Source organism: Augochlora pura, chromosome 8 (genome assembly GCF_028453695.1).
Source record: "Augochlora pura isolate Apur16 chromosome 8, APUR_v2.2.1, whole genome shotgun sequence".
NCBI lineage: Eukaryota > Metazoa > Arthropoda > Insecta > Hymenoptera > Halictidae > Augochlora > Augochlora pura.
In genome coordinates, this window is record NC_135779.1 from 4,994,026 (window position 1) to 5,018,178 (window position 24,153).

The window sequence follows — 24,153 nt, forward strand, 5'->3', positions numbered from 1 at the left end:
CGCGGTATGGAGAACAGAAACGACCCTGCTCCGAGCACGGTGCTTTCGCGGCGCGATTATTGCTGGTACTGCAGCAATTTTTGCAAACATATTTCTTTATAGTATAAGCTATAAATATATATTTCTTTGTAAGATAAGTTCATAGTGCAAACTATGAATTTATAGTTTTAAATTACTTTTATTTCCTGGTCATCCAATGTCTCAAAAATGGGACATCTAATATTTTTAAAATTTTAAAATAGATAATAATAATAATGGTGGTAAATTCACTTTAAGTAAGCTTAAAATTGAAAGCTCTATTTTTATAATTCTATTTTGATTTTTTTTAATTAGTTAAGAATTTATAGTTATTCGTTACAGCGTTTCCACGATTTATTGCGAAATTAAAATAAAAATACATGATAATTAGTTATAAACCTAGCATTAATGATACTTTTTATATTTCATTAATTAACAACATGAAAACCATGCGACCAGTGATGAAACATTTTCGAGCGGTAATATATACTCTAATAAGCGGACTGTTATAATAATCGTTATAATATCTAGACTACTATATCCAGATCTAATAATTTTTACCATTATACATACGTTCCCATTTCAGAGATTTTGCGCTTTGCTTCCAACAGAAAGAAGCCTGTTGATTTAGTTAAAGTACTAAAGATTTCCGGACCTCGGTGATATGAGACTCAGCGAATACTCCCCTCATTAATTGCTAATCCTTTACCTTGAAAACGAGAAGTCTGATAATCCTCCTCGTGCTTCTCTTCCTGCTCTATGTGGGCGTTGGATCTTCTTAAAATGTTCACCGAGTCCCCTGGAAAAGTAACGCGCACGTTCCGTTTCGTTAATAAGCCTGGATTTCAGTTCATGAAAATATACATACGTGTAATACACGATGAATCGATGCTTTTAAAATGGTATAAATTTTTTAAATCTGGTCCAGAGGATTTGAATTTTTCTGCGAATGTTAGAGGAACTAGTTCACTCTACAATGACTGAAATAATTTTTCTTTTAACTCTATTATTACTTGGAATAAAAAAAAAATGTTGCTTTTCACTTTTTTATCACGAGTTTATAACGAAAATTGAAGGACTGCACTTTGTATTTCCTCATTATTTATTGTAATTCGTTAACTCCGAATTAATCTAACCACGACATGATAACGCTACAATACGAATAACAAATACATCGAATCGATCCTAAATATCGCGCAGACGACGTCCCAGTTCACAATCGACACCTTCGCGTCCGCGCTCGCGGTAAAAATTCAGGAACATATTTTTTTTGTTCAAGGACGATCGCGGTCGAATAATTGCAGTCGGTTTTTGTCAAAGGTGTTCGGACAGTTCGGACGTAGGGCTGCACGTTGTTTTGCAAATTGTTTGCGAGGTTTTTTTTACAGCGGCAGTACTAACGTGTGTCGCTGCAAACTAGTTCCGCGCAGCAGACGTTCTCTCCCGGCGGGCGAACTCGACATCCGGACGGCGGCGGGTTCGGCAATCGTGGACAAACTCGCAGACGACATCTGAGTGCGCCCTCGATGCACCTGCACTGCAGACAGGGCTCGGACGTGATCACCGAGGCGCCCTCCTGGTACCTGCGGCCCTCGTACCTGCAGCCTGCAACCGAACCTTCCGTTACGATCGATCGAAAGTTAACTATGGCTGTATTTTATTATCGAAAAGTGCATCTTCGTGCAATAATAAAGGACTATAATTTCAGTATATATCACTATAGTAATAATTTCTATGCATAACTATTCTATAAGTCCTATAATTTTATATTTTTTAATAATGTTTCAAATATTTAAATATGTTTCAAAAGAGCGAGGCAACTCGAACGCGTTAATTTTCTCGCTCGTGATTTTTGTTTCAAAGACTAAACACGCTATCACTTTATAAAATATGAATTATATCTATTTTCTACGTATAAATTTTTTAAACGTACCAAAAACATTTATATTATTATCTTACACATTTACATTTCATGGAACAAAAATAGATGAAATAGACTGGTTAGAAAATTGGGAAATACTTCCATGACACGATAATTGAACGTGTCATCGACGAAGGCGGGCAAAGCGTCGACAACGGGAGCTAGATCATCGGCGTCGATTAACTTCCGATGAACGGCTTCGAACAGGGAATAATTATTATAAATTTCGACGGTCCGGTTTGACTCGATGCCGGCCGGTGTCTGAAACTGAAGGGCCGTACAACAATGGTTGTCAACGAAGACTCGCGTGACCAACGGCCGCCATCGAAGAGAGCAAAACGATGATTAATACGAGCGCGGCCGATCTTCAATGGAGTTTCGAGAACATCGATTTCATCGGGAACAACGGGAAATCGAGAAGAATAATTGTGAAACTGTGCCCGCCCGGGCCCCTCCTCTCCCTCCCCCGCCCCGCAAAGCATTGTCTCCGGTCGGATTAAAAAATCCGGTCGACCAACTGAAAATTTCATTCCGCGTCTGCACACGGGCGCGCGGGGGCCGCGCGGCCGGTGTCCGTGTCTCCTGCTGACGTGGGGAATGGAAAAACAAAAAAACTTTGTTTCCAGTTTTGTCGTCCGTGCTTTTCACTCGCACAGCGGCGCAATTTTATTACACATTATCGAGTTACACGTCATTCGTCCGCTCTTGCCGACCGAAAAATCATTGTTCCGGAGTGTCGTGGAATATTACGTTGGCCAATCGCAAGAGTCTCGCATTCGGGGAGGGGGGGAAAAAAAAAAGAACGGTCGGTCGGCGATTTTTAAAAGCGTTAACAATTTCGTGGAAAAGCGTCGCGCGATGTAGCACCTGGGTTTAGTTTAATACTCGGTACTCCTTCTGTTCGTTGCTTAAATAACTGATTAAATCTAGTGCATTTTTGCGAGGATGTATCGACCCTTCAACGCCATTTTCAATCGAGAATTGTATTTCGGATCTTCAGTTTATATGACTCGTCGATGCAATAAAATTGACTCTATGTAACAGTTATATTTTTAAGGCTTCTTAAAAATAGACAATACATGAATTTATTTAAAAATTAACAGATTTCATAATATTATTACGGCGGATCGTCTTGGTCAAGTCGCCCTATTGGGATATTGCCCTGAGGTGGACAACTCCTTAACTCGTGTCGTCACAATGATTATTCTGTATTATATTATATTGTATCCGAATGATCAAAGCATAATTTTAAATAGCCTAGTCACCGAATAATATGCCGCGCGCCATACGTCGCGCGAAGCTAACGAAGTCCGCGACAATATAAAATTATTTTTAGAACGTCGCGCAACAATCTCGTACCTCGTGGTCACGATTCTAGTCCAAAGGGTTAAAACAATTAAACAAAAGCCTGCGAGCTCGCTAGATATCACGCGACGCGCTACGATCGGACTTTGCGCAATTTATGGGAGAAATGTCAGCCGGATTAACCGGAATCGCCGGCGAACAAATTGTAATGGAGTCGCGCGCGCGGGGGGCGGGGGTGGGTGATCGCGGAATAACGCGATCAGCGGTGGATCGGCCGCCCGATTCCCGATTTTCCCGTCGAACATATTCCGGCGGCTTGGTATCAGCGATTTTTTTTTTCCACGTAAAAGAACAACGCTCCGAGCTCTCGCGCGAAACACGCCGGCAGAGAGGGAAAAAAAAAGCCCGAGTCCGCCGCCACTCTCGCGGATATTTTTTCGAGCGCGCCGTAGATTCAATTCGATCGGTGTCTCTAATGGCCGCGGAGAGAGCCTTTCGCCGGTTCGACCGTGCTCCCCAAAGCATTTAATATGCGAACACTTATAAAAACGGCGCGAAGCCGGAGCGTCCGGGGGGGTGGGAAAAAAATGTGATAGCGGAAACCCTCGCCGCGCGTCGCTCGGTTTTATGGCGAAAATTAAATTCGTATCATTATGGTCGGCCTTCCGGTGGGTGGGAAAGGCCGCTGGATGGACGCCGCGGCGGTCGTAATAAATGTGTAGACATTTTTAAATACCATTTTTCAAAGTCGCCGGGGCCGCGGCTCTCTGTCTTTTTACTGGCGCGGGCGCGCGCGCGCGCCGCACTTTTTCGGTACGCGTTTTATAACTAACGTTGTTACGGCCCTTTGCCGCGCATTAATCTATACTACTTTTACGTCGGGCGCAGTGAATGTTCTTCCGTTGTTTTATTCGGCAGTAATTCGAGGCTCGAAGCTGTTTCACGGATTTATTGGTGCAGTAAATATGGTCTCGTACGAGAGGAAGTACAAAAGTATAAATATCCTGGAAAGATATATTATCGGCTTTCGTAAAAATACTTTCGTCTAGATGAGGAGAAACTGTCTTGTCATTAACTGATGTTATAGTCATTCGCTGCCTGATGGAATGCTATTATAATTTGATACGAGCGCGAGGCCTTTCTATAGCTAATTTTTTTTAAACGATTGTCCCATTTGTCGACAATAATTCCAGTTCCACGGTTCGATTATCCGGAATTCGGGAATCAGTGATCGTGACACGGAGTCGAGAAAGTGGGTCTCGCGGCGCGCGGAAGAGAGAGTCTTTCCGTTAACGCGCGAGTCGATATTTTCATTCGGTCCGATGAAAGATGATTCTCCCGGCTTCGCGTTCGGGTTCCACTGCGCGCGGTGATTCCTTAACCGCGGGCGAAAAGCTTTCTTTTCACGGTAGAGCCGCCGCGAAAAAAGCATATCCGAAAGGAGTTACTCGCGCTGGTTTGCGCGCTCTGCGGGGGGGAGGCAAATGGGCGAGAAAAAGAGGCCGACCGCCTGGCAAACTCGAACGAAACGAACCGTTCTTCCGCGTGTTTCCGCGTCTCTCGGTTTCCCTCCCTGGCTGGTAGCTACCAAAAACCGAGGACTTTCGAGACTGCTTTTAGATCCGCTGCGAGACAATGTCGCGTGAAATTGCTCTCGCGCGCGCGAGACGCTCACGGAGATTAGGGGATTAAGCCGCACCTGGTCAGACGCCGGGAAAAATTTTGCGCCGCGTGGCCGTTCCGCGTGCAAAAATCGGTCGAGGACGCGCGGCGCATTGTCCTCCGGGCACGGTTATTTAAATAATTATTTGCCCCTGGATTCGGGATCATTTTTTATAATCGGCATTTTTGTAACTTTTAATTTTTATGAAATTATTAAGATCGATCTGGCAATCGGATAAAGTTGTTAAAAAGATTGTAAAATTTCTTCGAGCAATTTGAAACTCGTTTTGGGGAACAAAACGGGAACGGTCCTTGTGTAAATTTCGGATATAACGTGTGCGCGAATGAATCATAGAGGTACACCATAAACTGCAGAAATAAAGCAGAAACGCAGGAATAAACCACAAACTGCGGAAATAAACCAGGAACCGTGGTAAATAAATTTGTACAACAACAAATCGTTCGTTCGACGCACGGTATATTCGCGATGCTAAATAGAACAGGCTGCATAGTATAATATAATATACAATGAAGTTTAATCTGCCGTCGACTGTGTAACTCTCCGATGGTTGAAAAAGATCGAAAACTTTCTTTCGCGTTCGCCTAAAAATTTTGTATGCATAGGGTGGCCCCGTGGTGAAACGATTTTCTGAAATTCAAAGAGATGACGAAGTTATAACCCAGGAATGAGTGCGCGTGACGCGGGTTATATATATATATATATATATATATATATACAGGTTAACTTGAAATTTTAATCAGGTCTTCCTGGAAAACGTCAGGATAGTTCTGCCACTTATGCTAAGGGGAGGCGGGGAGATCTACGTTACTTTTTACCTCAACGAAAAGCTGTACTTCTTCTTGTAAAACAATTTCCAGTTTCAATTTTTTACATTTTTAATTTTCATTTTTCATTTGAAATAATACAAACATTTTTTGAAATAATATAATTCTTACTCATTTTTGTGTAATTTACCATTATTATTATTATGTTGATCGTTTGTTATTATTATTTACTATTATCTTTTACTAAACGAATTTATTCTGAAGATAATTTGAGATTAAGTAAAGTTGTAGCAATTTTAGAATATTTAATATGTTATAATTTATAAAATAAAGTATACTATATATTATGATATAGTGTATACTATATTATATACTATACTGTTATCCTAATCCACTCATACGTACTCATCTGAAGAAGTTAATCAAAAAGGTTCTCGTGGAAACGCTTCCATAACTTCACTGACCATAAAGAAAATAAATCAAAAGTCAGTCATCTTATCCACCCCGTGAGGAACTTCTTTCTACTTCCCTTAATAAAATGGCCTACAATCTAGCGTACAATTGCTACGATCTCTTAATTCGTAATGCTTTAGAAACGCGCGCGTTCGTCGGCGTGTGCTGTCAAGGCGCGGCCCGGGAAACGGATGAGGACGGTGATCCAGGTGACAGCGGGGACGGAATTTAAAGGGTCCGGAAGAGGAAAATAAGTATTTATGCGAGCCGCGGAACGGTCCTCTTCTGTTTACGTAGACCGGAATTAGCGGGTGTACACTGTGTTGTAGAGGGGGGTGAAGTGTGAGCGATGGCGGAAGAAACGAGCGAGACGCGACGCTGGTTAACGTTCCGCAAACTTTCGGCTACGGACTGAATTATGCGGTACGTGGTAATGAAACAAGTCCGGGCTACAATGTAAAACGACTATCGCAGCGCTGCGGGCGTCCCGAACTTTTCGTCTCCGCGGTTAGAACTTTGTTATCGATCATGGAACTCCGCGGGAACCGATATTGTTGTTGATAAACCGCGCGGTTTTAGAAAAATGTCGACGCCGGGGTGGCGGCGGAACTGCGGTTACCGGTTATGGGAAACGATACCCGTTGACCAAATAGTCGTCTTTGTCCTTTTTTTTAGGGCACAGATTTAGTAACTTTTTAGGGAATAATTGTAAAGGGATTGATAGAAATTTTAGTACAAGTCAAATGTTTTGTAGTTTTGATTTACTTGTGGACTGCGAAATTAAGTCGAAAAAGGCAGTATCATAAAAATATTAAATTATTGAGAGAGGAAGAGAGCTCTAAGGTGTGATCTGACAAGATAAAAGCATCTAATAGATAGATATTTTTGTAATTTTATTTATTTATGAATTACAGTGCTTAATGAGTGAAAAGAAAAATTTTAGATGTCTGACCATGGCGGGCTGATTCTACTTGCAATATTAGAATATCTACATCGATATTTCTATGGTTATCGCTCTTGAAATACAATTCGTAGTAAAAGATACGGCTATAAAGGTCTGACCAGGGCTGTCTGGTTCTACTGATCTACAAAATTAATAGCTTCTACAGCTTCACTTTTAATCAGAATATATTCAGCAATATCTCTGTTGAAGTATACCATTAAATTTACAAGTACACTACTTACAAACCTGCTTTGTCTTCTACCCTAATAAAACAATCCTGCTCGCATTAACCTAAAATATAAAACAAAAAGAATTTATTCAACAGGACTACACGTTCCAGTATAATGCGACGGTTTCGACAGGACCCGCAGATCCATGAATTTCCCGAAAAGGTAATTAGCAGCCCGACTGTTAAATGGACGACGAGGAAATCGAACTCCTTCCCGGGTCATAATTTCAATTGAATTTGTTAATGAAACATACCGCGCGAGCCCGTGTACAATGGGGGCCGCGACTACAATACCGCGGAGAGCACGTCGTCCGTTTGATCAAAAACCGTCGACGGCGAATCGACGTTGAAAAATAACGACCGACGGCGGCGTCCTTGAGTCTTTGATGGGTCCGTACAGCACGAGTGCCCGCGGAGGTTGACACAATGACAAGGAGGAGAATTAGGCTGCCATTAGTCCGGGAAGAACGGGAGCGCGGCGGCCTCGGCAGTGGAAAAGGCAGTCCATTGTTGGCGGAAGACGCTCATACGGGAAGCGAGTTAGTTAATGGCGCAAAACCGGATGATGTCAGGAAAACAGCCGAGTCTTCGTGAAAAAGATTTTAATCCCTACCGAGAAGGAGGTGGAGGTGGAAGGAGGACGAGCAGCGCGGCGAGGCGGGAGAACACGGGGAACGAAAAGTTTCTTTGGAGGCCCGAGTCTTCCGGACAACCCTCTGGTCGTTAAACTAACTACAGCAAAATGGCCGGAACATTTAGAAAAAGGGAGCATTACGTCCTCGACGGTTTAAGCGACCTTACACCACTTCGCGTGCATTCATTGTCTTCCCCGGGGCCATAATTGAAACGGCGCGGACCGTGTTTACGCAAATGATCGTGTCATTGACTGCGTGATGAAGAATGCAGGTGTTCGCGGAATTTAAATGCGGCGAAGTCATCGTTATCCGGCTTTTAACCATGGAGCGACGCCGTGCAGAACTTTGAAATTCTCTGCAGACGTGTGAATAAATAATAAATTATTCAGCTTTTCCGTATCTTCTTAAACTGCTGCCGTAACTTCTTGCTTTATATTTTGCTAATAATAAATAATAATTCGATTACTAGGATTTTATTTTATATTATGAGCAGGGGGTTGTTTTAAGATTAAATATCAGAGTATGTATGCTTCGTTTGTAAACAAAACATTGTAAAAAAGAAAAAAAAAGATGAAATTATACGACAATTGCAATCTGTCACCTTCGAATTGTTCGCAACAATTTTTCCCGCAGCTCGTCTGCCGGCTGCTAGTCGCGAGGTGTTAAATTTAATTAAAATTAATATCCGCCCGAATTTGTATCAATTTAAGTAATTAAATTAAACGCATCGCGCTTCACACGCGGGTTACAAAGTCGAAGCCGGAGCATTGCTTTCCCGTGCCTGCGATGAAATTAATCGACCAATTTGATCGTTGTTAAAAAATATTTACGATTAAAACAGCGAAATACGTACTACCTGACGCTATTATCATCCTCTAATAATTCCGATTGCTTGTAATAAATATAAAAAATTTAAACAGACGTGGAAAACAGTTGACGCCCAACAGACGTTATAATATGCTGTGAGCCGAGGAAATATAGACCGCGCCAAGGCGGAAACGTCATCGCGGAGGCAAAAGGGGGGAAAGTAAGCCGCGAAACCCCATCATCAAGTTAGTTCCCCATCGATCGCAGTGGACAATCGGCCGGCCCGATCCAGGAGAGTACGCGAGGGGGGGTAGGGGGGATACAAGTTGTCGATCGTGGCAATTGACGCGGCATCCCTCGTACAAAAGGAAGATCCCACGCCCGGCGTTGAATAGCGGCTCGCTGGCCCGTGAATTTCAACTTCGAATAGAGGGACCCGCAAACCAGACCAGACCAGGCCAGCAGACCGGACGACAAAAGCCTTGGCGTAGTTGCCGGGCCAATTAGAAGGGGTGGACCCTGACTCTGTCCGATTGTCGCGAACGAGGCCGCCCTTGAGAGTCACTGGCTTGATCCACGCACCGGCACACAAGGCCCGGCCTATGAATGAAACAAACTCTCTGCCCTCTCGGCTGCTCGGCTTTCTCTGTCCTTTCTCCCTCTGCCCGCCCCGTTCTCCCGTTCTCTCTCCCTCCCCCTCATCCTGTCCGTTCTCTTTCGTCCTCGACCAGCCACGGTTCAACCTTTCTTTATCCACGAAACGCTTCCTTCGCCGCCTGGTCACAACCTTGCTCCCCATACACCGGCGAGACAACGCCGTGCGTAACGTTGCGTTAACGACGACCCGCTGAACGGACGTAGACGTCGGCTGACGCGGACGATCGTGGCGATGGCTCTCGTGAGATTTTCCTGCTCGTCGTCGCTTCCCTTTGTTCGCCAGCTGAAATATTAATTCGCACGCGGGTGACGGATAGAGTGCGGCTTGTCGCTGCTCGGGGTACGACTCGATTGAAGGTTTCTGGAAGAGCGTTGCGGACGATGACGCCGCCGGGGCTGGATATAGAGTTTATCCGACTTTGACTAAATTGGTTCGGGAGATAGTAGAGCCGGGGACAAGGCTTCGATTTCCATTGAATTTTAAGCTGGTTTTGGGGGCGGAGATTTTGAGATTTTATTCCACGGCGAGATGAGAAAGATGAGGGGGGGCGATGATTGCGCACGGACGGAGTTTTGGAAAGAGCGGGGCAGACGGTGACGGTTGAATTAAATTATTTTGGCTTATTGAAGTCGTATTTTCTTTGATCCGGATCGATTTTCGAAAATTAGATTTAGACCGGCGATTTTTATGAAAAATAAAAATTAGATTTCCCTTTGGTTCAAAGTGATCCTTCCATCGCCAAGGAATACGACATCAATAAAAACGGAGGGCTCGTCGGTCAAAGATCGTCGGCCCAGCTTAATCCAAATTAGTCAACGACATATCGATGCCAAACAATTGTGTTTCGACGAGCAAGGTAATCCCTAACCGGTCAGCAAACAAGCGCAACTTCCGTCCCGGTTGCGCAGCTCCCCTGCGTCGCCGTAGCAATCCTCTAATGATTTCTTCTCCGGCGAACGAAGGTGTCTGTTCTCAACAGAGGATCCACTTTCCGAGGGAAAAGTTTATTATTCGCCGGGACCCTTTTCTCTCCTCCACGGGCGGCGGCTGTTTTTTCTCTCCCTTCCGCGCCCGTCGCCCAAAGTCCCGAGATTCCTTTTCGAAAAGTAGGTGTTTTATCCCGAAGCGAAGCAGCTTTCTTTCGCCGAGGAGGAGCCTCTATAGACTCCCGGGCTTCCCTTTGAAGAACCTTGTCAAAGAACAGGATATTGGTAAAGTCGTTGGCAAACCCTTATTACATTAAGTTTAAGGAAACTGCTCCTCGTTGCCGGGACCTCCCGCCATTTACATAACAAAGTAATCGCACAAAGACCGATGCGCGACCTCTGCGTACTCTACCATCTCCGCCCGTACACTCCCGTCTTCTTTGCCCGGGATCACCGGTTCCCACTACCGTGAATTTAACTCTCGGTTGTCAACGCCTCGTTACTTTCAGGCTGTTTCAATCTCCCGCAGCAATAATACCACTTGCCGTCGCTTTGATCGCCGAATAAATTACGCTCGGAACGCTCCGGATTCGAACCCATTACTTATACCGCGGGCTAACAATTTCGAAGAACGCGAGCTGACCCTTGACACCTTACTCCTCTCTCGTCGATCGACATTTAGAAACGATACATAATGCAAAGAATACTACGTTTTGGAACCAGCAAGGTTATCGGACTTGATTAGTGGGCTATCAGCGCCTGGGATCTGGAGAATCCTTTCTGTCGCGGCTACCGTTGCTTTCAGATTTGTAGCGTCAACGTTTGAATAGAATCTAGGATCTACGGACAGTTTTCTTTGAGGGATGTTTCAGAGGAACCATCCTTTCTGCTATCAATGTCTTCGTGGACCCGAGGATGTCTAAAGAAACCTTCTTCGTCGCGTCTTCTAAAGTAACTGGGAAAAGTAACGTAAGACTTGATTTTCTTCGTCTTAAGTATGAAGATCCAAGGTGCGTTCTTTCGTTGGAAAAAGATGGGAAAAGTGTCGCATTTTTTAATTATCTAAAGAAAGTATGTTTAAGAAGGACTAGTAACAGTTACGTTTATGAGGGATTTAAAAAGTTTAATTATCGACATGTGATGCTATATAAATTTAATATACATAATAGAATGGAATGTAATTACTATATGATATAATATTGTATAATATAATGTAATGTAATATAAGACTATAATGAACCATTCCTTGACGTCACTCCAGCAATGCCGGCAGTTGCGAACTGCCGCAACGAAAGGATCAAAAACCAGAAGATCGAAAAATCCTTGATCCTGGTAGTATCTAGAATATTCTAACAAAATTCTAGAACATCCTAACAAAATTCAAGAATATCCTAACAAAGATCAAGAGCCTCCGTCCCGAAAACAAACAAATCCATTTTCCCCGATGCACCCATTACCTTGACCATGGCTCGAAGTAAATCTTGCTCCCGGCCAGCTAATCAGGTCGGAGTTAGCTACGGGAGTCCCGATTTCCGGCCCGGCCACCGGAAGTCCCCGGTTGCTTCGGTTAAATCCATTCAAGAGGATCGAAGAAACGGTCCGCCGGTCGCCGGAAATTAAAGCAGACGCACGGCGGTCCGATCGATCCCGCGGCCAGAGACCGAGCGCCGATTTCTGGAAGGGTGGCCCACACCGGGGCAGGAGGGGAAGAGGGGAGGTAGGGAGCAGGAGAAAAAGCGGGGGGGGGGGGGGGGGATGCGTCACAAAACGGGGGCGAGATTGACCAATCCGCTCCGTGGATCGCGAGGATCTCTCGCGCGGACTGCGACGCGCTGATAAATCGGATTCCGGCTGATAAATCAGCCGACGTGCGACGATAAATTCGTGCCGGCTGGCGGACGTATCGCGAGGAAATATCGCGTGATCGCGTCCGATTAATAATCCGACCGGTCGGGCTCCTTCGGCCGCCATGTTTTAATTAAAAGCGCCCGCGGGACCACTCCTCGGCGATGTCCGCCCCGACCGCGCCGAGGAGTCCCCTCTGTCCGGCGGGGATCAGTCAGCCGGACCTTGGAAGATAACCCGGATGATCGGTACTCTCCGGATAGCGATAGGGGAAGAGGTGGGGTGGCCTCGCAGGTCCTTGAATCTAGGTGCGAACTATCACGACGCGATTGTGTTCCTTTTTATGATTTATCTGGTCGTTAGACTGACGATCTGTTGATTTTCAACTGGATCGTTGACTTTCTTCAATTTTAAATTTTGACCTTTGCAGGAATTTTTTTTTAGAAAAATGAGATTTCTTTATTTTAAATTAAAATTGTTTTTGTCCAAATTTTCCATATTTGAAGTATGATAAACGCTATTTAATAAGAACAGCTGAGTTTCTAGTTATTATATTGTCAGATATATTAGGTTGGAAACTATGAAACGGGCGTTTTCGCTGAGATTATGTTCAGCTGCGACATTGTTTTTCAAATAGTAAAATCGTGAAAATAGAGACAATGAAATTGTAGTAACTCCGGGAAATGAGAGATTCCCGAAGTCATTTCGAGCAACTTTTTCCTTAACAAAAATGCAATCCGCGGCTTTGTTAAGAAGTTATTAACGAAAACCAATAGCCAATGAGAATCGAGCGCGCGACTTTTCGAACAAGTAGAATCGAATACAATGGTGTACCATCGTCGTTACCATTTCCTCTGAATTACAATTACGCGACGAATTGAACAAACGCTTCGAGTGGAACAACAACGCGTTGTCGGTGTCTTTTAACGAGATAAACGTTTAGACGGCAAACTTGGATATCTCGCTGGAAAAATAATTAATTTCATCATTCGTCGATTCGCCGATTCCACCAAAGCCCGATAATATTTTTCGGAGGCTTTAATCGTTGATTGCCCACGCAATATTTCACGCGCGCTCGCGATACATTATTTTTTCGCTCGCCCAACATATAAATTATCGGCGTGGTTGTCGGAATAAAATAGTGTTCGAAACGAATCAGCATTATTTCCCCGGAATTACGATTACGGGTAACAACGTTGCCCTGTTCTTCTTGTATTTTCGTTCTCCCCTTTTTTTTTTTGGTTTTTATTATTTTTACGGTAAACTCGAGGCACGAGCGAGTCGCGGGCACACGCCCGCCCCGTACATACACGCGTAAGTACGCGAGAAAACATTTGGCGAGAGCAGATAATCCGGCAGAAATGTTTAACCAACCTCGTTATTTATTAACGTTTTCCCGCTGGCCGGCCGTAATTCGTTCGGCACCCTCCCCTCCCCTCCCTCCCTCCCACCCTCCTCTCGAAAGTGATGTAATTTCGCACGGGAATGATTTATTTAATCCCGCCGATGATTCATCGAAATTCTCTCGTGCCGCGCGCGCGCAGAAAACGGGCCGCGCGAATGTAATTCGGTCGGCGGTTCCATTATTTATTCAAATGTCGCGCGGAGAGGGCTTCCGCCGATTGAAGGAAGCGCGGAAGACAAACGATTGGAACGGTGTACACCGTTCGGTGAAAGGGATGTATTTGTTAACGTGCGATCGCGTTTGCGCGCGCCGGAACAGAAAATCGTTTCAGCGCGGCAAAATCAGATCCTGAATTTTTTGGAGGCCTCTTAAAGCACTGATCTATCTCTCGGATTTAATTAAGATTTGAAACGACGGCGAGTGAGATCCGATATCGGATCTAAAAGTTCGAGATTTGTTACTTTTGAGTCTGGAGTTCTTAGACTTAGTTACGAGCGATTGAAATCCGAATTATGGAATCTGAATTTTGTTTCTCGATCTTTAGATCTAAAAATCAATTATTACACTTTCTTCTTGGTATTATTATTTTACGATTTCTTTTTAGTATTATTTTGACTGTATAAACAAATAAATTTCATGTATATAGATATATGTATGTTCGCGATTCGATGTAGGTGTCCAAAGCCGCGATCAATTTTCTTCCGTTGCGCGGGAATAGCAACACCGCCGTGCCCGATTATTACAACAAACGGTATCGGCGGGACGACGAAAATTAACAATTCAATCCCCGGTTATTAGGATCGGTATCTACATTTCGGATTGCCAGAAATACTGTTTCCCATCGTCGCCCCCCGATATTCGAGTAAAATTCCGTACTGATATGTCCGTCCGGCGCAACGTTTCTGAAATTGACGTGAAAATTGCACAGGATCAAAACCCGAAATGCTCGCCGTGGCCGTTCCCCCTCCCCCGCGTGACTCTTTGAAAACTGTTCCAACCTCCGTGCCGGTATAATACTTTTTACGAGCCCCGCCGAAACGCGTTTAACCGTCCGTTAAACAATTTCGTTCGAAGGCTGGAATGAAAAAAAAAAAAAAAAAAAAATACACACAGACCCGTACAGAAGCGAACGGAAATATAATTGAATGACGAGGAGGAAAACTCGAAATCCCGGCCGGGACCGATCCTTCGACCGTCACCGATAGTAATCGTTTGCGATCCTGATCGCCGTGATGTAACGAGACAAAAACGAAACGTTCTCTGACATCGCGACGGAGAGGAAGAAAAAAGAAAAGGGTGGGGGGTGGGATGAAACGTGGTCCGTCTTTGTCCGCGAAAGTCTCGCACGGGGCCGGACAACGGGATAAACCTTTGATTAATCCTGAATAACAGAGAAAGACAAATTGTACCGATAATCGGAAAAGCAGACCGTAATCCTTTTTATTCGAGCGCCCCGACGCGGCCTGTCTCCCCGTTACATCATGCTGGAATCCGGCCCGAAGGCGGGCAGCAAACCGGCCCCGTCTTGCTCGATTATTGTTTTTCAGTTCGGGATCGCGATTACATTACATAGTAAATAGGATTACGCCGGCGGAATTCTCGATTCTTTTTTTATCGGGCTGCAGCACAGCACCCTGCCGAGTTTCCTCGGACGTATCACGGTCCCTGCCTCCGCTGTCCTTATTTCACGATGGAAAGAGGATTCCGCCGCTGTGCCCGCGTCCCGGAAAATTACTCTACCGATTGACGAATTCTACGGGACGACCTTGTAGTTGAGACAATGCCTAGACTCTCATCAGTATCGTTATTATTATTATTATTACTATTGTTATAATTATTATTAGTATTATTATAATTATTACGTTCTTAATACACACAAAATATTTTATGTAATGGTCTTTACTAGGATGCTGTTTATTATTAGATATTGTTCGTTAATTTGTGTTGGACTATTCTAAATCAGTATAGCTATTGTATGTTGTATTATTACAGAGATACTCTTCTGAATTTTATATATCGACATCTGTAAAATGATATGCAGAAATGCAATGCCATATAATAGACGACAATGTGAAACGTAATAAAAATAATTGTACAATGTTTTTCATTAAATTTGAACACATTTAACCCTCTCGGTTGGGCAGTCTGTTCTGTTGAAGTGACACTATAGAATGGATCATTTATAATCATATGCTACATTATATTATTGCATTGTATTGTATTGTATTATATCATATTGCATTCTATTATACTGTGTTGTATTTTATCGTATTGTATTCTACTATATTATGCACATTAAATTTATATAATATTATATATCGATTATAGTCGACACCCGTCCACACAGCAAGTCGCGCATATATTACAGTCGCCACACGGAACGAAAGGATTCAAATAAATTCTTTCCCGTATCATCAAGTATGATCAACTGTAATCACTGCACAAATCATCCCTCGACAACTCTCTTATATTAAAAATAACCTAAACGCTAAAGGACATGTTTAAAAAAAAGTGTCACAAGTCGAATCCTAGATCGCTGGTACAATTTTCAGAAATAGGTCACCGAGCAAGGCTAGAAAGAGATCGTCGCCGGGTAAAGCAAAGCCGCGCGAAACCGAGCTCGTGTTGAATTTAACAATTACTCAAGAGGGAGAGCCGTGTCGAATCGTGAACGGAGTGAATATTTCTGGGAGGTGCACACAGCGTGGAGTCGCGCACGGTATTGTGCCGGGAGTCGAGGGCCCCGGCGTAGATGACGCTTCCTTAATCGAGAGAAGATGACCGCTAGGCCCGAGCGGCACTCCGGATAACGGGACCGTTTCCTGTCGGCAGAAGGGCGCGGATCGGCCGCGATGGTGACGGGGGGGTAATCCGAGTCGGATGGGATCTTGTTATCCTTTTTTTTTTCCACCGCGTTGTAGGTGGAGCGCGAGATCGACGCTAAACTTTTGCATCAACATTCGGCCGTGTTTCCTCGTAAATCCGTCGCGTCCAGGGGACTTTGAAAACTTCGCAGGGAAATTAAACAAGAGAAAAAAAAGCAAGCGCAGGACTCGCTGACATTAGCCGGACGAACATAACTCCGGCTAAAAGCTGCCGTTTTAATATCTCCGGCGGGACGTTAACGCGTGATCGCAAATTTCAGTTTACGCCCGTGGCTCGTGCATCACGGGCCGAAAGCCGACCAAGCGTCGTGTCGCTTTAATTCTCAAGCCGGAGCATCCTTCAGAGACGACTTGGCCGCGCGCCGGACGTTCGATTCGGCGACAGTTCCCTCGATTTCGGATGAAACGCGCGACGGGACCGCTCGCGAATCAAAGTTCCGGAAACGCAGCGAATAATCTGCTCGGCAAACATCTCCTCCCTTAATCCCATAAAGTCGGGGGCCCGTACGGTGTGAAATTTATTAGTCGTATAAAATGTACGGGGTAGAGAGAGAGAGAGAGAGAGAGAGGGAGAAGGGAAAGAATGGCGGGACAGAGATCACGATAACGCACGAAGCTACAGGGAATTTCCATTAGCGAATTTATCCAGGGGGGGGGGAGGGAGGGGCAGACGGTCGCTTTCGAATTTCCCGTATTGGAAAACGCTGGACACGCGGATCGAGGAAATTATCGGCCGCGGAGCTGCGCGTAAGATCCTTCCAGGCTCGATCTATCGATCCCGTCGTGCCGGTTGTAATCGCGGGGGGGGGGGCTATCGATCCGGCGGCCGATCCGCCGGGATTGTTCGCGGTTACGTCCGCGGTTACCGTGGATCTAGAAGGGGTCGGTGGTCCCCGATTAAATGAAGAACGCCGACCAGGAAACGCTGTCGATCGCCGCCGCGATTTATGTATTCTAATCCGCGGAACCTATTAAAAGTACCGCTTCCTTGCGATCACGGCCGCGAGGAGTTATTAATTCCGGTCGAGATTGCGGACACCCGTCTACCGGGCAGACCGGGACAATTGATTCGCGGTGAAGTTTCGAGGGGCAGGGGAGGGGGAGGGGGCCTGAACACGAGCCACGGGATTAAAGGAAAATTCAACGGTGCTGCGCCGCGCTGTAAGAGGAAAATGTGTTATGAGAGAAAACGGAATGAAAAGACTTAGAAATTGAACCGCCGCCGCCGCGCGCGCGGCCCGATAGGAATGATAGCCGGGAGTTTGCTGAATATTGGATGATAGCGGGACGGGGGTGTGGCCGGGTTCGGGGTAGGGAATATTAAATATTTGAACGCTCCGAGTGATCGAGCGTTTGTCCCGCGATAAATGTTCCGATGTTGCAAATTTTATGGTTTTCGAGGGCCGAGGCGTCCGGGTGCCGGTGTACCCGGAATGATCGACTACTTTAGTTTAGTTGTTTAAGCTGCGGAAACGGAGATGACTGATGCCTGGATTGGCACAACGATGGTGTCTGTTTTATATGGATTTTTTTTTTTTAAATAAGCTTTTTGCTGGAAGTGGTACATGAGTGGATTTCAATTTTGTGAATCGGTAGAAATACGATATTGTAGTTTTACCGTGTTATCATTGTGTAAGGATAAAGAATGTGTTAGGAATCAATTTGTATTTACTCGTTTCAGTGTTTGAACGTTTGAATTATTGAATTTTTGAGCATTTAAGCTTTTAAATGTTTGAATATTCGAATATCTAAATAATCGAATGTTTGAATAGTTGAAAACATAAATACATGAATATTCGAACGTTTGAAAGAACTATGAAAGAGTCTCGGTATATCGACAACAAAATATAGACGAGCGATAAAAAGAAAAAAGAAAGAACACAACATATAAATATACAGTAGTTTCCTCGATTACTACTCAAACCATCGACTAATAATCAGCCCAGCTAAAATTCGATCGCGTACCAGTTGCAGCCATTAAATATTTAATCCCTCGAACACCAAAATTCCTGATTTCGGCAGCAGAACGGGCGAACGGGCTGAACCGTTTAGGCACGCGAACTTCGAAACCTGGACGAGGCCAGAAACCGAAAACCCGCGAACCCGATCCAAAGTCCGCAAATAAAAATCGGCCGACCGCGCGCGAACGCTAGACAATCCCACAATCCGGAAACAATCGCATCTCACCAGACCCGCCAAACAGTTGCACGAATTTCCCAAAGGGTTAGGCCCCCGCCCCCCTTCCCCCCTCCCCTTCCCCATCGGTTGGTGATTTAGGAAGATCGTCTGCGGGGCAGGCGTTAATTCGCGTCGATCGGCCGGCCACGGATCGTTTGCCATCTGAAAGCATCGGTTTCGCGGTTAACGAACCTCTCGGCGTGTAATTGCCATGGCCAAGCAGGGATCACCGCGCGATTACCATAGTTTTCCCATAAACTAATGCACGGCCGAGAGCGTGTTCGCCAAAATATTTTCTGCGGCGGACGGTGGAGAGAGATCGGTGGGACGTACGGCAACCGGCGCGCTTGCGCTTCGCGCGAGAAACCTCGCGAAATTCGATGATCCGTTTTCGCACCGGTCGCACACCTGGGATATCTGTTTCGACGCCAATGAGGGGGGGACGCACGACGGCTACACCTTTCGTAGCCCGTACCCACGAGGAACTTTCGAAGGTATGTACGAGCCGGGCCGGCGATGAATGGACACCGGAACAGGTTCTGAATCTTATGCAATGATAAATGAGTGACCCCGCAGCTTCACCTGCACACCTGGACGAGAAACCATGCCCGTCGACCCGTCCTGTACGAGCACGCCTGTGTATGTAAATGCGCTCGCGCGCGTACCCCGTTCACTGTCCACGCTAACGCATCGTTGAATGGGTCCTCGGCGAAACGAACATCCATGTAAATTAATCGATCAAATAATCGTTTCCGCGAAACTCACGCGGAAACTGACCGCCGCTGTGTGGGAACGATGCCTCCGCTCGTCCCACTTCGAACCGATATTTTTTCGCTCGTTCATTAACCAGTATCCCTGGAATTTCATAATGTCTTGTTAACTTTCATAACCGCCGAAGACGCTCGAAACGGAATCTCTGCGCCGCAAAATATTACCGAATAATCGCATTTTAATCGGCCATACCGCCGCACATATTCCGTCAATTTCTTTTTTGGCAGCTTCGCGGCTTGCGTCTCTCGTTTAATGGCCCCGGTCCGATCGGAGATAAGACAAACATTTTATCGGGCACGCATCGATCCGTCGCAAAAATACCGATCTTTCATCGAGCAATTGGTAATAGCGATTCAACCTACTTGCAGATCGAACAAAAATTTCTTAAAACCCGCGCCCGATCGAAAAAACATTGAAAATATACCGCGCATCGTTTCTCGTCGTTCCAATCGATCGATATTCATTCGCCGAGCATCGAGCTCTATATCTCGTCGCGTTCGCAAATTTCTAAAAAGATATCCGATCGTTCCAGTTTCTTCGTTTTCGAGGCGCGCGAACGTTTCGCAGACGCGGCGCGGGCACAATGGACTTCGACGCGGAAAAAAAAAAACAAAGTTGATTCTCCGTCAAACTGTCAAGTTCTCTGTTCCGAGCAATTCAGGCCCGTAAACCAGATCACGGCGGCATGGTTTTTCCAAATTCGCAATTTTTCCATCGATCCCGCCGGCAACACCGAAGAGCGCCATTGTTTCGCGCAACGTTTTATTCGAATAATTTTCGGATAAGCATTTCATGGAGGGTCGTCGAAACGTGCGTTTTACAAGATAATTCGATAACGCGCGCGCGCGCGAGCGTCGAGTACAACGTTTCGATTTTCATCGGACCAATCGGACGATTCTCAAAAAAATAACAACGATAACAGTGGCTAACAATTAATAAACCGAGAGCGAAATATAACGGCAGCGCGCGAGCCCGGATTAATTAAACTTCATCGATTCCCTTTCTTCGACGCGCGAGCCGGTCTCCACGCACGCACCGTGTTTCGTACATCTTTAATTAATAAAGAGGAGGAGCCCGTTGCGTCGCTTCAAACAAAATTATCAACGTTATGCGGTAACCGCTGATCAAATTGTCGCGTGATCCGCGTTCGATAATTTCTTCGATTAACAAATCATACAATGTATGCATGTGACTTCGACCGGCTGACAAAGAATTTATCGTTATGCTTGTCATCGTTCCAAGCAGCGGCAAACGTAACTCTTATCAGACGTCGAATGTTCAAGCTTAATCTACAATGTCACATCAGAGGTAATTCACAATCGTTAAGGATCGAATGAATTTTAATTTTAATTACTTCATAGTGAACTAGTTTCTCTACCATCTCAACAAAAAAATTCATGTCGTCGAGCTTTAAAAATTTTACACTGCCTGCAAAATTGTCCGAATACTTTTTTTCTTCGCCAACTGTTAGTAGATCCGAAATCGTCATTAATCGCGATCGCTCGCTTCGTTTACATTTCCCGGGGCACCCGTTAAAACCGCGGTGAAATCCGCGGCTTGATAGCGCGCGGCGGCGTCTATTAAGCTTTACAATTCATTCGTCACGGTTCCGATGGCCCCGTTCGCCTATCCACGGGATCCCATTCCGAAGAACACCGTCCCTGCCTGTAGTTTTTCACGCGCTGCCGAATATTTATCGCGCGAAACAGCGCCGCGGCGCCGACGGCGCGGCCGCGACGATAGCACCGGCGCGCAATATTTTCATCTTTGCGAGTCCCGCCGCGTGTCAGCGTCGCGACGGCCAACGCGCGCTGTCCGAACGCATTTTCGCGGCTGAGTTACGACGGTTCGTTTATTATAAATAGAGGCGGGAGAGACGGTATCGAGCAGGCCGTGGGACGCGTTAATTTCCCGCGGCGTAACCGGCGCCGAGAAACGTGGAGCGGAGAGGCTGCCCGGCTCGCGCGAATTTCGGCGCTGAAAAGGGCGCGAATTAAACGGATACTGTGATGGAAATAGGAATAGTCGCGCGAAAGTTCCAGGACCGGGCAACGCGAAAGGAGCCCGGGACGGCGAGAAATTGAAAAGAGCCGAGGGTTCTCGTTCGCGCGAGGCGGAACATGATTTCGAATGTGTCCCCCGAGCGCTGCCGAAGACGCACCGGTATTCGATTTTATTACGGTGGATTCTTCGATCGTGTCGATAACGAGTAAACCGATTCGTTTCCCGTCCATACCTTTTCTTTTAAATCGGGAAATCGAGGACGTGCGAACCGCTGGACGAAAACGTGTGAATTTATTTAAAGAAATTTATACAATCTCAATTGAAATATTTAAATATGACAATAGGAGGTTATAAAAAAATTGAGGTTATACAAATTTCTTTTTTAAGACCATAGACATTCTCTCAAACTGTTAACAAAAGAGAATTATTTCTGCTTTTATTTCTATCTACGATAATATCACTATAATCGAATAAAAAATATTAAAAAGAGATTTAAATGGTTAGTAAATTTTATTCGCAATAATTTCAATTATATTAAGAACTCTTTCCTTAACTTAAAAATTGTATTTAACAATTTTTATTTAATATTAGCATTAGACTTCGAGGTATTACAAATAAAAGTCCGTCGTCGTGCGCCGTGCAGAATTTCGTGTAAATCAATGAAACGAAAACGGAAACGTTTTAATTTCCCGCGAGTAGCCGTCGCATAGGTTCGCGGCATTTGTTAGTTAATTACGTTCTTCAATATTGATTAATACGATGCCGCATATTATCAGGTCATTATCATGAAATTAATCACCGTTCCATACATACTGCGCGGCGCAAATACATTTATGCAATAATTGAATATTAAATTCCTAGCCGGAATAATTACGGAGGATTATGTCTTGCCAACGTATTTTCGACTGCGCCCGGCGAGAGGCGTGCAGCCATCTCCCCGATTCGCGGAGATCGTTAACCTTTAATTAAGATCGAAATTGGCCGATCGTCCGCGCGGGCGCGCAACTTCGAATTAATTTATTATATAAACCGCGGTTACAGGCGATTCGTAATATTTTAACTTTGAAGCGGGCTCGGTTAAGGCCTGCTGCCTGTTTTCAATTTTAATTCCAGTACCTCCATTAACATCGCTCTATTTTCGCCGCGCGCGCTCTCCCCGTGAAAATGACGGCATAAATCATGCATCGCCGGGACGAATTTCTCTTCTTTTTCTCGAAAAGAGAGAAAAATTCTTCCGTTTTATTTTCTTCTTCTTTTTTTTCTTTTTTGTTGCGCGCGCTCCATTCCCCCGTTTTCGAATTATTCATGTCAATTTTCATCTGGCCGGATTCTATTCGCTCTTGTAAACCATTCCCGCGGGCCGTCGACTAAATAAACAGCGACTTGTAATGCAAGCCAACCCCTTACTTTTAACCTCGCTTTTCGGCCTCCCGCGAACCGCGCCGTTTCAACGTTGTCTCGTTCGCAGACCCCCCGTTCCGTCTCGTTTCACCCGTTAAAAGCCGCAACGAAATCAATGAATCGTAAATCTCGCAACACTTTCCGCTTCTCCGTTTCCTCGCGATCCGCCGCGTTACGCGGCGTACCCGGCCGGGCTTTAATTCGAGCGTGTAACTCGCGCTGGTCCGCGACGCGCGAAACCTCTTTCAGGGATTCGTAAAACACGATCGCGTGCCACCGAAAACACATTTTCCATTTCGCCGTATTTCGCCGGCTGCAACATATCGTTGCGCGCGTATTTCCAACGTAAACATGTAAAACATGCATGCGAGAATATGTTTTTGGAATCGACGAACACGAATGCGAGCTGTCCGGATCGCATTGGTATATTTTCTAAAAAAAATATGCATCCGCGTAAACGCTCGGGATATAGTAATCGACGAGGAGAATGGTTGAAGGAAAGAGGACGTAGGATTTCGAAGGCTGTGGTACAATTATCGAAGTGGTTAATTTGAAGAAGATCTCGCGCGTTTCCCGCGTCCCACGGATGAATGCAATCTCAATGAAAGAGACTGAATGAATAAAATGCTGTAACCGTCGGCCGGAGGACCGTTAGCGAGACGAACGATACAGATGGATGCGCGAAACGCGTCTGCATTCTTGCCCACGCTTGGAACAATAATAAATAAATAAAGAGCCGCGGAACGGCTTCGCGTGGCTCGCGAGGCGCGTTGAACCCGTCGCGCTATCTCCGCGGCCGACAGCCAGCCGGCCACGATTTGTAAACTGAATTATTCATGCACCGAATAATTAGGCGTTTTATGCCTGTCGCGACTGCGAGCGCGCGCGAATTGAAACGCGCGCGCGCGCGGTAATCGCCTGCGAGCGGGCCGCGGCGGGTCCCCGTGAATCGTTTTCTCCGCGGACGAGCGCGGCCCGCGTGTAAACGCTGCACCGGGGGGATCGCAGAACTTCGGGACGGCGCGCGCTGGAACGTGGAATAACGCCGGGAACGGTGGTAGCGGAAAGGCGATCTCCTCTTTTTTCTACAATTTCACGCCGGACTTCGATAATTTCGGTCGAATGCGAGGTAATTGGCAGAAAAAGGAATTCCGCATAATTTATTCCCGGGAACGGCGGAAAATTTCGCCGGGATATATTCGCGCCGTGCCCGAGGGCCATCATGAAAATCCGAATTTACATAGGATTAATATTCAAATGCCTCCGCCGCCAACAAAAAAATATACCGAAAGGTAATTTATTATTCTAAATGCGTTTCGGC

The 24,153-nt window shown here is 45.5% G+C and overlaps 1 protein-coding gene across 1 annotated transcript in view; it reads right to left on the bottom strand.

The window, feature by feature from the left end:
• Positions 1-689: 689 nt before the first annotated feature.
• LOC144474464 (uncharacterized) overlaps positions 690-24,153 on the bottom strand; it is a 45,245-nt gene continuing 21,781 nt past the window's right edge. Inside the window, exons 2-3 of the mRNA XM_078189308.1 lie at positions 1,420-1,623; positions 690-817 (exon numbers count right to left, since the gene is read on the bottom strand). Coding sequence (XP_078045434.1) covers positions 690-817; positions 1,420-1,623 — 332 coding nt within the window. The remainder of the gene's footprint in view (positions 818-1,419; positions 1,624-24,153) is intronic.